Raw genomic sequence first — 17,251 nt, 5'->3', positions numbered from 1 at the left:
CACTTCACAGAAACTACTGTGAAACCGGCAGAAATATTTCCTTCACTGACATCATAACCTCATTGAAAAAAATGGAATCAGTTGTCATGATTCATTATTGAATTATGCTCAGTTGTAACTTGACTTGAATACGGAGAACACGAAAATAAAAATTTTAAATAATAATAAATTTTCAAAGCACAAAAAAAAAAAACAATTCGTGTGTTATTGTTTCAATAGTGTAAATAGTGAATTCCAGATGGGCAGATCGTTCACACGTAGCTGTGGAATTTTTTGTGGCGTAATGTTCAAGAACGCAAAATTGTTGCTGGCAAATAGGCAACTTATCGGTTGCACCTACACACAATTGTAAGTATTACTTATTTCATAGAAAAATCTAATTTCAATGAAAATTATATAACCCCCCTACCAAAGCATATCGTACCAGTTCGAATGTGTCTACATGAACTCGATATGGAAATCGCAATTCGCAACTTAATTTTTTCAAGTTTGTTTACTTCTCTTTGTAGCACAGCTGCCGGCAGAAACGTGAACTGTCCTCAACGAGACTTCTTCACTTTTAGTGATCTTACAAACAAGAATCGGGAATATGCCAAAAAGGAGTTAATTGGGTAGGCGTGCAAATGTGTATTGCATCCGCTATTACTCACTTAAGTTGGCGTTTCGCAAATTTGCAGATACTCGATGCAAGAAATGTATGATGTGGTCGCCGACGTATCGAACTATTATAAGTTTGTGCCATACGTGAAGAAATCACTCGTACACAGTAAGCGTAATGACGGCTTCAAGGCTGACTTAATTGTCGGTTTCCCACCGCTGAATGAAAGTTATACATCAAATGTTTCACTTCAAAGTCCTGTGCTGGTAAAATCTGTATGCACAGATGGAAGATTATTCAACTATTTGCGTAACAATTGGCGATTTAGTCCCGGTCTGAAGGATATTCCACAATCTTGTGTTGTGGATTTCAAAGTAGCTTTCGAATTCAAATCGCTGATACACAGCAATATTGCAAATATTTTTTTCGATTTAATTTGCGATCAAATGGACCATGCTTTTGTGGCGGAAGCTGAACGACGATATGGACCACCTTCAATTAAATCGCTTATATTATGGCGAAGATCTTGACCAAGACGCAATGAACAAGTTAAACATAAATAACTCCGTATTCAAGTACTTTTGTGTGATTGATTATTTTTATTTATATACTTTTATTATTATATTATATATTATATTATATATTATTATTATATATTGCAAAAATATCATTGTTAAACTTATACATACATTTGTACATAAGTGCATACATACATAAGTATATTTTTACTTATAGTTCACACGAGATCACACTATTTTGTACATAGCTTTACATGGTAATCATAAGCAAACAAGAAAAAAAAAGCCTCACCGACAGTACCCAGAGCTGAGGTGTGTATCTTTTTCAAACAAAATTACTCAAATATAACAAATTTATTAAATTAGTGGTTAAGTCTATTGTAAATAAACATTTTAAAACAAGAAATAATAACCAAACTGTTACAGTTCCTTTTTGTGGTATAACAACCGTGCTTTTTTAAGTTCCTGGGTAAAATGTATGAGTGGATGGATGATATTAACTCTTAACGGCCGAGAGCTTTTTTGTAATACTCGCCAATAAGACGTCGGGGAAATTAGAGGTGAAATTCTGAAACGTTTATAAGAATGAAAACTTTAACTAAACATTAATCTGATTTATTTTGATATTAATTCAATATATTTACTTGATTTATAATTTTATGTGGTCAACAAACCAGGGATGTAGCGGTCGTTAAGGGTTAACTTTCTTATCGGTAAACTATTAAAGCTATGAACGTGCAATACTTAACTACCGTTATTGCGATTTGAAAGACAGTTGGTTGTTCTAATGAAACACATTCAGACAGAACTTTTTCATTCAGTATCGAAGTTTATTTTCTTAGTCGATATGGGTCTTGCTGGACGAGCTTGCGAATTATTCTAAAAAAAAAAAAAAATTTGTCAATTTTCAATATTTTTTAATAATCATTTGTTTTTAACTCGTTACGTTTAATTACATAAATTTGTCAATTTTCAATATTTTTTAATAAACATTTACGTTAACATAGTTTAATACATCTATATTAATATTATAAAGAGGAAAACTTTGTTTGTTTGTAATGAATAGGCTCAAAAACTACTGGAGCGATTCTTTCACCATTCGAAAGCTACATCATCCACGAGTAACATGGATTATATTTTATTTTGGAAATAGGGCTCGAGATATAGGTCAAAACGTGGACCCGGGTAACCTTCGGATGTGTATGTACAATATGGGTATCAAATGGAAGCTGTCGGTGAATGCTTTAGTTCAGAGTATTTCCATCCGCTCCGTGACTAGGGTCTCGAGATAGAGACCAAAACGTGGACCCTAGAATGTGTTTGTACAATATGGATATCAAATTGAAGCTGTTGGTGAATGCTTTAGTACAGAGTATTTTTTATGCCGCTGCGTGACTGGGGTCTCGAGATATAGGTCAACACGTGGACCCGGGTAACCTTTGGTTGTGTATGTACAATATGGGTATCAAATGAAAGCTGTTGATAAGTGCTTTAATACGGGGTAATTTTCATACCTATTGATGACTAGGGTCTCGAAATATATGCCAAAACGTGGACCCGCCGTGTCTTTGCACCGAATTAAACCAAATTACACACATTGTTAAGGAGGTATTGAAGATGGTTTCCGTATAGTTTGGATACCTATTGGTAGATAGGGTCTCGAGATATAGGTCAAAACGTGGACCCGGGTAACCTTCGGATGTGTATGTACAATATGGGTATCAAATGGAAGCTGTCGGTGAATGCTTTAGTTCAGAGTATTTCCATCCGCTCCGTGACTAGGGTCTCGAGATAGAGACCAAAACGTGGACCCTAGAATGTGTTTGTACAATATGGATATCAAATTGAAGCTGTTGGTGAATGCTTTAGTACAGAGTATTTTTCATGCCGCTCCGTGACTGGGGTCTCGAGATTTAGGTCAACACGTGGACCCGGGTAACCTTTGGTTATGTATGTACAATATGGGTATCAAATGAAAGCTGTTGATAAGTGCTTTAATACGGGGTAATTTTCATACCTGTTGATGACTAGGGTCTGGAAATATATGCCAAAATGTGGACCCGCCGTGTCTTTGCACCGAATTAAACCAAACTTACACACATTGTTAAGGAGGTATTGATGGTTTCCGTATAGTTTGGATACCTATTGGTAGATAGGGTCTCGGGATATAGGTCAAAACGTGGACCCGGGTAACCTTCGGATGTGTATGTACAATATGGGCATCAAATGGAAGCTGTTGGTGAATGCTTTAGTTCAGAGTATTTCCATCCGCTCCGTGACTAGGGTCTCGAGATAGAGACCCAAACGTGGACCCTAGAATGTGTTTGTACAATATGGATATCAAATGAAAGCTGTTGATAAGTGCTTTAATACGGGGTAATTTTCATACCTATTGATGACTAGGGTCTCGAAATATATGCCAAAACGTGGACCCGCCGTGTCTTTGAACCGAATTAAACCAAACTTACACACATTGTTAAGTAAGTATTGAAAATGGGTTTCGTAAAGTTTGGTTGTAATTCGGAGCACTGGCAACGGGTACAGCGCTCTTTTGAACCAGCCATAATGTCGCTTACTGTTTTAACGCTTGGGGCGGAACTGAACTGTCAAATTGACAGTGTGAGTTACAATGTGTCAATATTTCTTTCTGATTTGGATGCCATAAGGAAAAAACGTAAGTGCAACATGTAAAAATTGTTTGTGAATTTTTTTGGAATGGATTTTGGAACAGTGAGTAATTTCTTACGAAATTTGAGAATTTAATGTGAAATCCGAATGAAATTATGTGTTCGTGGAAAAAAAATTTGTTTTCGTTTTTTTTTTTGAAAAATATAAATGGATAATGGTTAAAAAAGCTCCAATGCTTAATAAAACATATAAATTGAAACGAAAAATTCATAGATGATCAGGAAAAAAGACGATTGTTTATTCATATGCGTTGATTTGAAATTTAAAAACAATCTTCTTTTTTCCTGATTTTCAATTTATATTTTATATTTACTCAAAAACAAATAGAAAAACAAAAAATATTGTTTATGCCAAAGCGCTTGAATGAAGAATAAAGAAATAAATAATATGAAAATCATATATTTTCTGTTCTAAACCATATCTATTCTATTTTAGTGTGCCCAGCGAAGGGGGCCGGGTTTGCTAGTATATCGCACCCTAAATACAAAAGGGTCACAACTCAAAATGTACGTTCTGCTCAAATATGAACGAGACGGTATCAATAAAACGGTCCGCGGATGACATATGGCAAAAATAATTTTTTTGTTTTTTGGTAGGACTGTTATAAGCTTACATGGCAAATTTCAGCGTGATATATCACATAGTTTGGTTTCTGTGCTACTGTAAACAAGTCAAGCTCGAGTGTGGAAAATTTAGAGTTGTGCCCCTTTTGTATATAGGGTGCGATATAATAAATTGCCTTTTGTTCGGTCCTCGAATAATCTTTCCTACTTACAAAAAAAAAAAAATCACAAAAATCGACTATTGTTTGGCCCCAAACAGTGGCGTTCCCCCTTAATTTCCGAGAATTCGCTCTCAACGAGAAAAATAAAAAAAATTAAATGAACGCAAAGCAGTAAAAATTTGCAAGCTCACCTTATTAAATTGTTGACGGGAAGAAGTCACAAAAAGTAAAAAAAATAAAATTAAAAAATAAAGCAAATATAATGCAAAATAACGACCCTAGCACCACATGATTTATTTCGTCCATAATAATTTATTCTATTTCATCAACGATGTCAGATGAAGAACATTAAATTTTCAATTGAATTGTTGTGGCAATCATAGCTTTCTATATATTTTCCTTGCTGCTGTATATGCATGTATGGGGGCGTCCATAAATTACGTGAGGTATCGTGAGATTTTATTCAACCCCCTCCCCCATCCCCCAATCTCACGTGAGATTTTTCAAAATGTGGGTTTCTTATGTAAACGCGTTGGATTGTTATTGTAAAAAGAAAAAAAAATTGCTTCGTGCTTTTATTTACGACTAGTTAAGACTAGTAATCAATATTGCTGAGAGTTATAAGTGTAATAAAAATTTATCAATAGAAGACTTAAATCGTAACTACTGCGATTAAAAAAAGAATATCTACTCTAATTCAGTCCATGGAGAATCATGCGCGGTTTCAAGAGAGACTATTGGGACCAACATGTCCATATGATTTTCAGTAAAATCATGTGCTCCTTCAACTTCGTTCTAATCTAGCCACTCTAAGCCGTTGACGCTTGCGCACAGTAACTCATTAGCTCGTCTTGTGACAATCCGTGAGGGTCGCACTTTGCGGAACATACGCGCTTGCTTAGCTGGTGCAATGTGAGCTGCTCTCCTGTGCTCTGCAGCTCTTGTGATAGATGCGAAGTAAATACCGCATGTACTGCATCATATTTTCTCTAAATCATCACGTATACTTGGGCAATAGAGATCAATAGGCGTGCTGATGCAAGCATTCAGCGGTTGAATCGGTACGCGTATTAGAAATGGAGCAAATGATTTTCCGTCATGTTCTTTAAAGTCCGGAATTGTCAAACGTCAACCTGAGTGATAGGGCGTTCGGCTCATAGTGGCGCGAAAACAACCGACGGGCTACACTGTACCGCAAATTCAGATTAAATTGAGCTATTTGGTATAAAACAAATGTGGTGGTTTGACAGTAGTAATGTATAACGTCGAAGTATGAATGAAATTATTTTCTTTTGAACGAATTAGTGAATGATCTTAATCATACTACCATTACGTTTGAGATTAAATCTTAAGCATGTACAATTTTTTTGTTTCAATCAGAAAAAAATTGCGTGATATTTGCCGAGACCCCCCCTCTCTCCAACGTAAGATTAGATGAGATTTGGCTCGACCCCCTCCCCCCCTTAAACATCTCACGTAATTTATGGACGCCCCCTATGCAAGTATATGATATACATACATATATTGCCAAATTAGTTAATAACCAAGAAGTGCAAGCATAAAACACCAAAGATATCTTCAATGCTTTCGATTTGCATTTCGCAAACTGCAGCAGCGGTGACTGGAAGCTGTGGTTCAGAAGTGCATGCCTCTACATGATTGACCGATTCCTATTTAATATAGGATATTTAAATTAGATACTCCATTTTAATCAATTTTTTTAATTTAAATTTAGAATTTTGTCTCAATTCGAAAAATTTTAATTCGTGTTTATTTTTACTTTGCGTTTAACTGTTTCTCTCACTTGCAAATTCTTACAAGTAAAAAAGTAAGTCTGTAAGTCGGTTTACTGACGATAGTTTAACGTGAGAACGTCATAAGAAAATACTGATGTACTGGTTGCAATTTTCAAAACAAAATTTTAATTTTATTTGTTTGATAGATATTTTGTATGGATATAGAGGAGGAGGTAAATGGAATCGCAATGGAATAGGTCAAGTTAAATTTACACAAACAAGAAAGTAGACGAAACATTTCTCAAATTCATGAAAGATATGTTCAATTCCGATTGTGCATCAGACGTTAATAAGTCAAAAACACTAAGAGGCAACATCATCGATTTGCCTTTTTCAAGACACTTTACACTCGAAACACTCCCTTTCATTTCCTATTTTTCCTATCATCGTCCTATTCGCAACAGAGAAATGATTCATTACCATGCACACGGGAAGAAGGCATATGCAAATACAAATATGCGAATTTATATATGTACATATGCGCATATACATACATATATACATATGTTCACTCAAGTAGGTGTGCAGATGTCGAACGTTGCCGAATGCGGGGGCCGATTGTGCTCTATGTCGTTCGTTCCGCGCTTTCGCTTGCAGTTCATGCAAGGTAACGACCAGCCGGCTAAATCGAATTATAAGACGTTATCACGTCAAAATGTATACAGTAAAAACTTGCTACTTCCCTCAAATTGAAATGTTATTTTGCTCTCTCACTCTCCCTTACTTTGCAATTGTTTTGGATACATGAACACCAAAACTTGTTAATTTGTTACAATTTTTACAATTTATTTGCTTCATGAACAGACCTTTTGACTGCCTTATAATATTTTATTTAAAATAAGCACAAAACTCTGCTCTTATTGCCGTACAAATTTCTGTTATACAGTTTACCGATTTCAATAAATATGCGTGCCAGTGATTTAGTCGAAAAAATATATGATTATATTTTAATAATAAAATAACACATAATAATACTATATAATAATACGAAAATATAATTTAGTTTGCATGAAGAATCAAAAAAAGAAAGTACTTTATTTTTAAAATGGGACATTTTGAAGTGAAAACTTCTTTAGAATCGTTGGGAGTGATTTGAGACTCGATGAAACGAAAAAGCGACACCAAAAAGAAGAAGAAAAAAGATATACGTATATATACGTATGTATAGAAAATGCTTCATTACCAGGCACACAGAAGGATGGCATAAGCAAATTTAAATTTGTGAATTTATATATGTATTTATATATGCGGATATATGTATATATGTTGTGTGTATGTACATATGTGTAAGTAAAATTTTTTGATATTTCGCTTAGTTTTCGAGATATTTAATAAAAAAGGTCTCAAAATGTCTCATTTCAGTAGTGTCTAAACTTTTTGATCTACATTATCGCACAATATGATTTTTCAATCACTTCAGATGTTCTTCGTCCATCCAATTCCATTTGTTTCAACTCCAAATAAGTATTCTCATACTTCTTCGCCAACCACTCAGGTAATGGCTTAGACCAGTCTTCCGGAGGCTGTGTTCGCTTATTCCACGTTGTATTACCATAGTGTGCCTCCATGCGTTTTCGCCGTGGACATTTTGGGTATTATTTAACAACTAAATCATATCTGGTAATATGAAAATAGTGATTTAGAAAACAGCTGTTTGGAGCCGGCTCTCTTCTTCTTCTTATGAAAAAATAGGCAACAATAATTTTATGCTCTAATTTTAAAACCCGTATTACTGTGGTAAATTTGTTTCGAAATTGGCTCAAAACTCTTTTAGGTAACTAGTTTTAAATGTATTTTTTTTTTATTATTATAAGAGCACTTAGCACTACGACCTGAAAGATGTATTGTGCCTTTTTCATGGATTAAAAGTATTTCTCTGAGCCCAAATTCCTCAACAAATTTTAGTGTTTGTCCTATTTTATGGAGCCCTTTTTTCCTCTGGTAAAATATGTTTACACTGGTGTTTGCCCCTCTTATGCATCAGTGCTGGACACGGACATTCAGTGTCTTACTAGTATTGCCTATGGTTCTTTTAAGGTCCTCTTGTTGTTGTAAGAGGAAAAACATTCCCCATACTTGTACGGGGAGTGCTGCTGGAGTGACAGTCCTTGACCGGATATAATCACATTGCGGGCTAACACGTGTTACCCACCTCAACAAATACGCTTCGGTAAATGCCACAGACAGAGAAGAAGGGACCGCCCGCCGCTTAAAACATTATAACTGGTTGTAGTACATAAGAATGCAATGCAATCTCTTAACCTGAAGGCGAGTTCCCAATTGGTCTATATCTGGAGTCCTTAGTTACCTAGCGAAAAGAAAAGTCCTCTTTTCATTAGCATTTATCAACAGCTCCCATTTGCTACCCATATTGTACGAACACATCCTTAAGTTATCGGGGTCCACATTTTGGCCGATATCTCGAGACCCTAGTCACGGAGCGGCATCAAAAATACTCTATACTATAGAATCATCAGCAGCTTCCATTTGCTACCCATATTGTACAAACACATCCTAGGGTTACCCGGGTCCACGTTTTGGATTATATCTCCAGACCCTAGTCACGGAACGGTATGAAAAATACTCTATACTATAGAAATCATCAACCGCTTCCATTTGCTGCCCATATTGTACAAACACATCCTAGGGTTACCCGGGTTCACGTTTTGGCCTATTTCTCGAGACCCTGGTATCCGATTCTTAAAATTTCAAAACACAAACCATCTACTGAATAGTCCAAACAAAGCCTAAAAATTTGGTTTGGATAGGTGAGCCCGTTCTTGAGTTATAAGATATTTTACATATACACGCTTTAAAATTCACTTCACAGAAACTACTGTGAAACCGGCAGAAATATTTCCTTCACTGACATCATAACCTCATTGAAAAAAATGGAATCAGTTGTCATGATTCATTATTGAATTATGCTCAGTTGTAACTTGACTTGAATACGGAGAACACGAAAATAAAAATTTTAAATAATAATAAATAATAAATTTTCAAAGCACAAAAAAAAAAAAACAATTCGTGTGTTATTGTTTCAATAGTGTAAATAGTGAATTCCAGATGGGCAGATCGTTCACACGTAGCTGTGGAATTTTTTGTGGCGTAATGTTCAAGAACGCAAAATTGTTGCTGGCAAATAGGCAACTTATCGGTTGCACCTACACACAATTGTAAGTATTACTTATTTCATAGAAAAATCTAATTTCAATGAAAATTATATAACCCCTACCAAAGCATATCGTACCAGTTCGAATGTGTCTACATGAACTCGATATGGAAATCGCAATTCGCAACTTAATTTTTTCAAGTTTGTTTACTTCTCTTTGTAGCACAGCTGCCGGCAGAAACGTGAACTGTCCTCAACGAGACTTCTTCACTTTTAGTGATCTTACAAACAAGAATCGGGAATATGCCAAAAAGGAGTTAATTGGGTAGGCGTGCAAATGTGTATTGCATCCGCTATTACTCACTTAAGTTGGCGTTTCGCAAATTTGCAGATACTCGATGCAAGAAATGTATGATGTGGTCGCCGACGTATCGAACTATTATAAGTTTGTGCCATACGTGAAGAAATCACTCGTACACAGTAAGCGTAATGACGGCTTCAAGGCTGACTTAATTGTCGGTTTCCCACCGCTGAACGAAAGTTATACATCAAACGTTTCGCTTCAAAATCCTGTGCTGGTAAAATCTGTATGCACAGATGGAAGATTATTTAACTATTTGCGTAACAATTGGCGATTTAGTCCCGGTCTGAAGGATATTCCACAATCTTGTGTTGTGGATTTCAAAGTAGCTTTCGAATTCAAATCGCTGATACACAGCAATATTGCAAATATTTTTTTCGATTTAATTTGCGATCAAATGGACCATGCTTTTGTGGCGGAAGCTGAACGACGATATGGACCACCTTCAATTAAATCGCTTATATTATGGCGAAGATCTTGACCAAGACGCAAAGAAGGTAGTTAAACATAAATAACTCCGTATTCAAGTACTTTTGTGTGATTGATTATTTTTATTTATATACTTTTATTATTATATTATATATTATATTATATATTATTATTATATATTGCAAAAATATCATTGTTAAACTTATACATACATTTGTACATAAGTGCATACATACATAAGTATATTTTTACTTATAGTTCACACGAGATCACACTATTTTGTACATAGCTTTACATGGTAATCATAAGCAAACAAGAAAAAAAGCCTCACCGACAGTACCCAGAGCTGAGGTGTGTATCTTTTTCAAACAAAATTACTCAAAGATAACAAATTTATTAAATTAGTGGTTAAGTCTATTGTAAATAAACATTTTAAAACAAGAAATAATAACCAAACTGTTACAGTTCCTTTTTGTGGTATAACAACCGTGCTTTTTTAAGTTCCTGGGTAAAATGTATGAGTGGATGGATGATATTAACTCTTAACGGCCGAGAGCTTTTTTGTAATACTCGCCAATAAGACGCCGGGGAAATTAGAGGTGAAATTCTGAAACGTTTATAAGAATGAAAACTTTAACTAAACATTAATCTGATTTATTTTGATATTAATTCAATATATTTACTTGATTTATAATTTTATGTGGTCAACAAACCAGGGATGTACAAAGTTGCAATTCTTTTCATGCCCCCGTAGCGGTCGTTAAGGGTTAACTTTCTTATCGGTAAACTATTAAAGCTATGAACGTGCAATACTTAACTACCGTTATTGCGATTTGAAAGACAGTTGGTTGTTCTAATGAAACACATTCAGACAGAACTTTTTCATTCAGTATCGAAGTTTATTTTCTTAGTCGATATGGGTCTTGCTGGACGAGCTTGCGAATTATTCTAAAACAAAAAAAAAAAAAAAAATTTGTCAATTTTCAATATTTTTTAATAATCATTTGTTTTAACTCGTTACGTTTAATTACATAAATTTGTCAATTTTCAATATTTTTTAATAAAAATTTACATTAACATAGTTTAATACATCTAATATATTATATATTAATATTATAAAGAGGAAAACTTTGTTTGTTTGTAATGAATAGGCTGAAAAACTACTGGACCGATTTTAAAAATTCTTTCACCATTCGAAAGCTACATCATCCACGAGTAACATGGATTATATTTTATTTTGGAAATAGGGCTCGAGATATAGGTCAAAACGTGGACCCGGGTAACCTTCGGATGTGTATGTACAATATGGGTATCAAATGGAAGCTGTTGGTGAATGCTTTAGTACAGAGTATTCTTTATGCCGCTCCGTGACTAGGGTATCGAGATAGAGACCAAAACGTGGACCCTAGAATGTGTTTGTACAATATGGATATCAAATTGAAGCTGTTGGTGAATGCTTTAGTACAGAGTATTTTTTATGCCGCTCCGTGACTGGGGTCTCGAGATATAGGTCAACACGTGGACCCGGGTAACCTTTGGTTGTGTATGTACAATATGGGTATCAAATGAAAGCTGTTGATAAGTGCTTTAATACGGGGTAATTTTCATACCTATTGATGACTAGGGTCTGGAAATATATGCCAAAACGTGGACCCGCCGTGTCTTTGCACCGAATTAAACCAAATTACACACATTGTTAAGGAGGTATTGAAGATGGTTTCCGTATAGTTTGGATACCTATTGGTAGATAGGGTCTCGAGATATAGGTCAAAACGTGGACCCGGGTAACCTTCGGATGTGTATGTACAATATGGGTATCAAATGGAAGCTGTCGGTGAATGCTTTAGTTCAGAGTATTTCCATCCGCTCCGTGAGTAGGGTCTCGAGATAGAGACCAAAACGTGGACCCTAGAATGTGTTTGTACAATATGGATATCAAATTGAAGCTGTTGGTGAATGCTTTAGTATAGAGTATTTTTCATGCCGCTCCGTGACTGGGGTCTCGAGATATAGGTCAACACGTGGACCCGGGTAACCTTTGGTTGTGTATGTACAATATGGGTATCAAATGAAAGCTGTTGATAAGTGCTTTAATACGGGGTAATTTTCATACCTATTGATGACTAGGGTCTGGAAATATATGCCAAAATGTGGACCCGCCGTGTCTTTGCACCGAATTAAACCAAACTTACACACATTGTTAAGGAGGTATTGATGGTTTCCGTATAGTTTGGATACCTATTGGTAGATAGGGTCTCGGGATATAGGTCAAAACGTGGACCCGGGTAACCTTCGGATGTGTATGTACAATATGGGCATCAAATGGAAGCTGTTGGTGAATGCTTTAGTTCAGAGTATTTCCATCCGCTCCGTGACTAGGGTCTCGAGATAGAGACCAAAACGTGGACCCTAGAATGTGTTTGTACAATATGGATATCAAATGAAAGCTGTTGATAAGTGCTTTAATACGGGGTAATTTTCATACCTATTGATGACTAGGGTCTCGAAATATATGCCAAAACGTGGACCCGCCGTGTCTTTGAACCGAATTAAACCAAACTTACACACATTGTTAAGTAAGTATTGAAAATGGGTTTCGTAAAGTTTGGTTGTAATTCGGAGCACTGGCAACGGGTACAGCGCTCTTTTGAACCAGCCATAATGTCGCTTACTGTTTTAACGCTTGGGGCGGAACTGAACTGTCAAATTGACAGTGTGAGTTACAATGTGTCAATATTTCTTTCTGATTTGGATGCCATAAGGAAAAAACGTAAGTGCAACATGTAAAAATTGTTTGTGAATTTTTTTGGAGTGGATTTTGGAACAGTGAGTAATTTCTTACGAAATTTGAGAATTTAATGTGAAATCCGAATGAAATTATGTGTTCGTCGAAAAAAAATTTGTTTTCGTTTTTTTTTTTTGAAAAATATAAATGGATAATGGTTAAAAAAGCTCCAATGCTTAATAAAACATATAAATTGAAACGAAAAATTCATAGATGATCAGGAAAAAAGACGATTGTTTATTCATATGCGTTGATTTGAAATTTAAAAACAATCTTCTTTTTTCCTGATTTTCAATTTATATTTTATATTTACTCAAAAACAAATAGAAAAACAAAAAATATTGTTTATGCCAAAGCGCTTGAATGAAGAATAAAGAAATAAATAATATGAAAATTATATATTTTCTGTTCTAAACCATATCTATTCTATTTTAGTGTGCCCAGCGAAGGGGGCCGGGTTTGCTAGTATATCGCACCCTAAATACAAAAGGGTCACAACTCAAAATGTACGTTCTGCTCAAATATGAACGAGACGGTATCAATAAAACGGTCCGCGGATGACATGTGGCAAAAATAATTTTTTTGTTTTTTGGTAGGACTGTTATAAGCTTACATGGCAAATTTCAGCGTGATATATCACATAGTTTGGTTTCTGTGCTACTGTAAACAAGTCAAGCTCGAGTGTGGAAAATTTAGAGTTGTGCCCCTTTTGTATTTAGGGTGCGATATAATAAATTGCCTTTTGTTCGGTCCTCGAATAATCTTTCCTACTAACAAAAAAAAAAAAAATCACAAAAATCGACTATTTTTTGGCCCCAAACAGTGGCGGTCCCCCTTAATTTCCGAGAATTCGCTCTCAAAGAGAAAAATAAAAAAAATTAAATGAACGCAAAGCAGTAAAAATTTGCAAGCTCACCTTATTAAATTGTTGACGGGAAGAAGTCACAAAAAGTAAAAGAAAAAAAAATTAAAAAAAAAAAATTAAAAAATAAAGCAAATATAATGCAAAATAACGACCCTAGCACCACATGATTTATTTCGTCCATAATAATTTATTCTATTTCATCAACGATGTCAGATGAAGAACATTAAATTTTCAATTGAATTGTTGTGGCAATCATAGCTTTCTATATATTTTCCTTGCTGCTGTATATGCATGTATGGGGGCGTCCATAAATTACGTGAGGTATCGTGAGATTTTATTCAACCCCCTCCCCCATCCCCCAATCTCACGTGAGATTTTTCAAAATGTGGGTTTCTTATGTAAACGCGTTGGATTGTTATTGTAAAAAGAAAAAAAAATTGCTTCGTGCTTTTATTAACGACTAGTTAAGACTAGTAATCAATATTGCTGAGAGTTATAAGTGTAATAAAAATTTATCAATAGAAGACTTAAATCGTAACTACTGCGATTAAAAAAAGAATATCTACTCTAATTCAGTCCATGGAGAATCATGCGCGGTTTCAAGAGAGACTATTGGGACCAACATGTCCATATGATTTTCAGTAAAATCATGTGCTCCTTCAACTTCGTTCTAATCTAGCCACTCTAAGCCGTTGACGCTTGCGCACAGTAACTCATTAGCTCGTCTTGTGACAATCCGTGAGGGTCGCACTTTGCGGAACATACGCGCTTGCTTAGCTGGTGCAATGTGAGCTGCTCTCCTGTGCTCTGCAGCTCTTGTGATAGATGCGAAGTAAATACCGCATGTACTGCAGCATATTTTCTCTAAATCATCACGTATACTTGGGCAATAGAGATCAATAGGCGTGCTGATGCAGGCATTCAGCGGTTGAATCGGTACGCGTATTAGAAATGGAGCAAATGATTTTCCGTCATGTTCTTTAAAGTCCGGAATTGTCAAACGTCAACCTGAGTGATAGGGCGTTCGGCTCATAGTGGCGCGAAAACAACCGACGGGCTACACTGTACCGCAAATTCAGATTAAATTGAGCTATTTGGTATAAAACAAATATGGTGGTTTGACAGTAGTAATGTATAACGTCGAAATATGAATGAAATTATTTTCTTTTGAACGAATTAGTGAATGATCTTAATCATACTACCATTACGTTTGAGATTAAATCTTAAGCATGTACAATTTTTTTGTTTCAATCAGAAAAAAATTGCGTGATATTTGCCGAGACCCCCCCTCTCTCCAATGTAAGATTAGATGAGATTTGGCTCGACCCCCTCCCCCCCTTAAACATCTCACGTAATTTATGGACGCCCCCTATGCAAGTATATGATATACATACATATATTGCCAAATTAGTTAATAACCAAGAAGTGCAAGCATAAAACACCAAAGATATCTTCAATGCTTTCGATTTGCATTTCGCAAACTGCAGCAGCGGTGACTGGAAGCTGTGGTTCAGAAGTGCATGCCTCTACATGATTGACCGATTCCTATTTAATATAGGATATCTAAATTAGATACTCCATTTTAATCAATTTTTTTAATTTAAATTTAGAATTTTGTCTCAATTCGAAAAATTTTAATTCGTGTTTATTTTTACTTTGCGTTTAACTGTTTCTCTCACTTGCAAATTCTTACAAGTAAAAAAGTAAGTCTGTAAGTCGGTTTACTGACGATAGTTTAACGTGAGAACGTCATAAGAAAATACTGATGTACTGGTTGCAATTTTCAAAACAAAATTTTAATTTTATTTGTTTGATAGATATTTTGTATGGATATAGAGGAGGAGGTAAATGGAATCGCAATGGAATAGGTCAAGTTAAATTTACACAAACATGAAAGTTGACGAAACATTTCTCAAATTCATGAAAGATATGTTCAATTTCGATTGTGCATCAGACGTTAATAAGTCAAAAACACTAAGAGGCAACATCATCGATTTGCCTTTTTCAAGACACTTTACACTCGAAACACTTCCTTTCATTTCCTATTTTTCCTATCATCGTCCTATTCGCAACAGAGAAATGATTCATTACCATGCACACGGGAAGAAGGCATATGCAAATACAAATATGCGAATTTATATATGTACATATGCGCATATACATACATATATACATATGTTCACTCAAGTAGGTGTGCAGATGTCGAACGTTGCCGAATGCGGGGGCCGATTGTGCTCTATGTCGTTCGTTCCGCGCTTTCGCTTGCAGTTCATGCAAGGTAACGACCAGCCGGCTAAATCGAATTATAAGACGTTATCACGTCAAAATGTATACAGTAAAAACTTGCTACTTCCCCTCAAATTGAAATGTTATTTTGCTCTCTCACTCTCCCTTACTTTGCAATTGTTTTGGATACATGAACACCAAAACTTGTTAATTTGTTACAATTTTTACATTTTATTTGCTTCATGAACAGACCTTTTGACTGCCTTATAATATTTTATTTAAAATAAGCACAAAACTCTGCTCTTATTGCCGTACAAATTTCTGTTATACAGTTTACCGATTTCAATAAATATGCGTGCCAGTGATTTAGTCGAAAAAATATATGATTATATTTTAATAATAAAATAACACATAATAATACTATATAATAATACGAAAATATAATTTAGTTTGCATGAAGAATCAAAAAAAGAAAGTACTTTATTTTTAAAATGGGACATTTTGAAGTGAAAACTTCTTTAGAATCGTTGGGAGTGATTTGAGACTCGATGAAACTAAAAAGCGACACCAAAAAGAAGAAGAAAAAAGATATACGTATATATATGTATGTATAGAAAATGCTTCATTACCAGGCACACAGAAGGATGGCATAAGCAAATTTAAATTTGTGAATTTATATATGTATGTATATATGCGGATATATGTATATATGTTGTGTGTATGTACATATGCGTAAGTAAAAATTTTTGTTGATATTTCGCTTAGTTTTCGAGATATTTAATAAAAAAGGTCTCAAAATGTCTCATTTCAGTAGTGTCTAAACTTTTTGATCTACATTATCGCACAATATGATTTTTCAATCACTTCAGGTGTTCTTCGTCCATCCAATTCCATTTGTTTCAACTCCAAATAAGTATTCTCATACTTCTTCGCCAACCACTCAGGTAATGGCTTAGACCAGTCTTCCGGAGGCTGTGTTCGCTTATTCCACGTTGTATTACCATAGTGTGCCTCCATGCGTTTTCGCCGTGGACATTTTGGGTATTATTTAACAACTAAATCATATCTGGTAATATGAAAATAGTGATTTAGAAAACAGCTGTTTGGAGCCGGCTCTCTTCTTCTTCTTATGAAAAAATAGGCAACAAT

The 17,251-nt window shown here is 35.1% G+C and overlaps 2 protein-coding genes across 2 annotated transcripts; both read left to right on the top strand.

Moving 5' to 3' along the window:
- The first annotated feature begins 447 nt into the window (after nucleotides 1-447).
- LOC128868020 (coenzyme Q-binding protein COQ10, mitochondrial-like) lies at nucleotides 448-1,162 on the top strand. Its single transcript, XM_054109722.1, has one exon. The coding sequence runs from the start codon at nucleotides 685-687 to the stop codon at nucleotides 1,126-1,128; it is 444 nt and encodes a 147-aa protein (XP_053965697.1). The 5' UTR covers nucleotides 448-684; the 3' UTR covers nucleotides 1,129-1,162.
- Nucleotides 1,163-9,597: 8,435 nt separating this feature from the next.
- Nucleotides 9,598-10,298, top strand: LOC128868147 (coenzyme Q-binding protein COQ10, mitochondrial-like). Its single transcript, XM_054109914.1, has one exon. The coding sequence runs from the start codon at nucleotides 9,835-9,837 to the stop codon at nucleotides 10,276-10,278; it is 444 nt and encodes a 147-aa protein (XP_053965889.1). The 5' UTR covers nucleotides 9,598-9,834; the 3' UTR covers nucleotides 10,279-10,298.
- The last annotated feature ends 6,953 nt before the right edge of the window (nucleotides 10,299-17,251 follow it).

The sequence above is a fragment of the Anastrepha ludens genome, chromosome 6, assembly GCF_028408465.1.
Source record: "Anastrepha ludens isolate Willacy chromosome 6, idAnaLude1.1, whole genome shotgun sequence".
In the NCBI taxonomy this organism is placed as follows: Eukaryota; Metazoa; Arthropoda; class Insecta; order Diptera; family Tephritidae; genus Anastrepha; species Anastrepha ludens.
The sequence above is the reverse complement of the archived record's forward strand: the minus strand, read 5'-3'. Positions and strand labels throughout refer to the sequence as shown.

Excerpts from the sequence above, each read along its gene's own strand:
- LOC128868020 (XM_054109722.1), top strand. The coding sequence starts at position 685 with ATGCAAGAAATGTATGATGTGGTCGCCGACGTATCGAACTATTATAAG.
- LOC128868147 (XM_054109914.1), top strand. The coding sequence starts at position 9,835 with ATGCAAGAAATGTATGATGTGGTCGCCGACGTATCGAACTATTATAAG.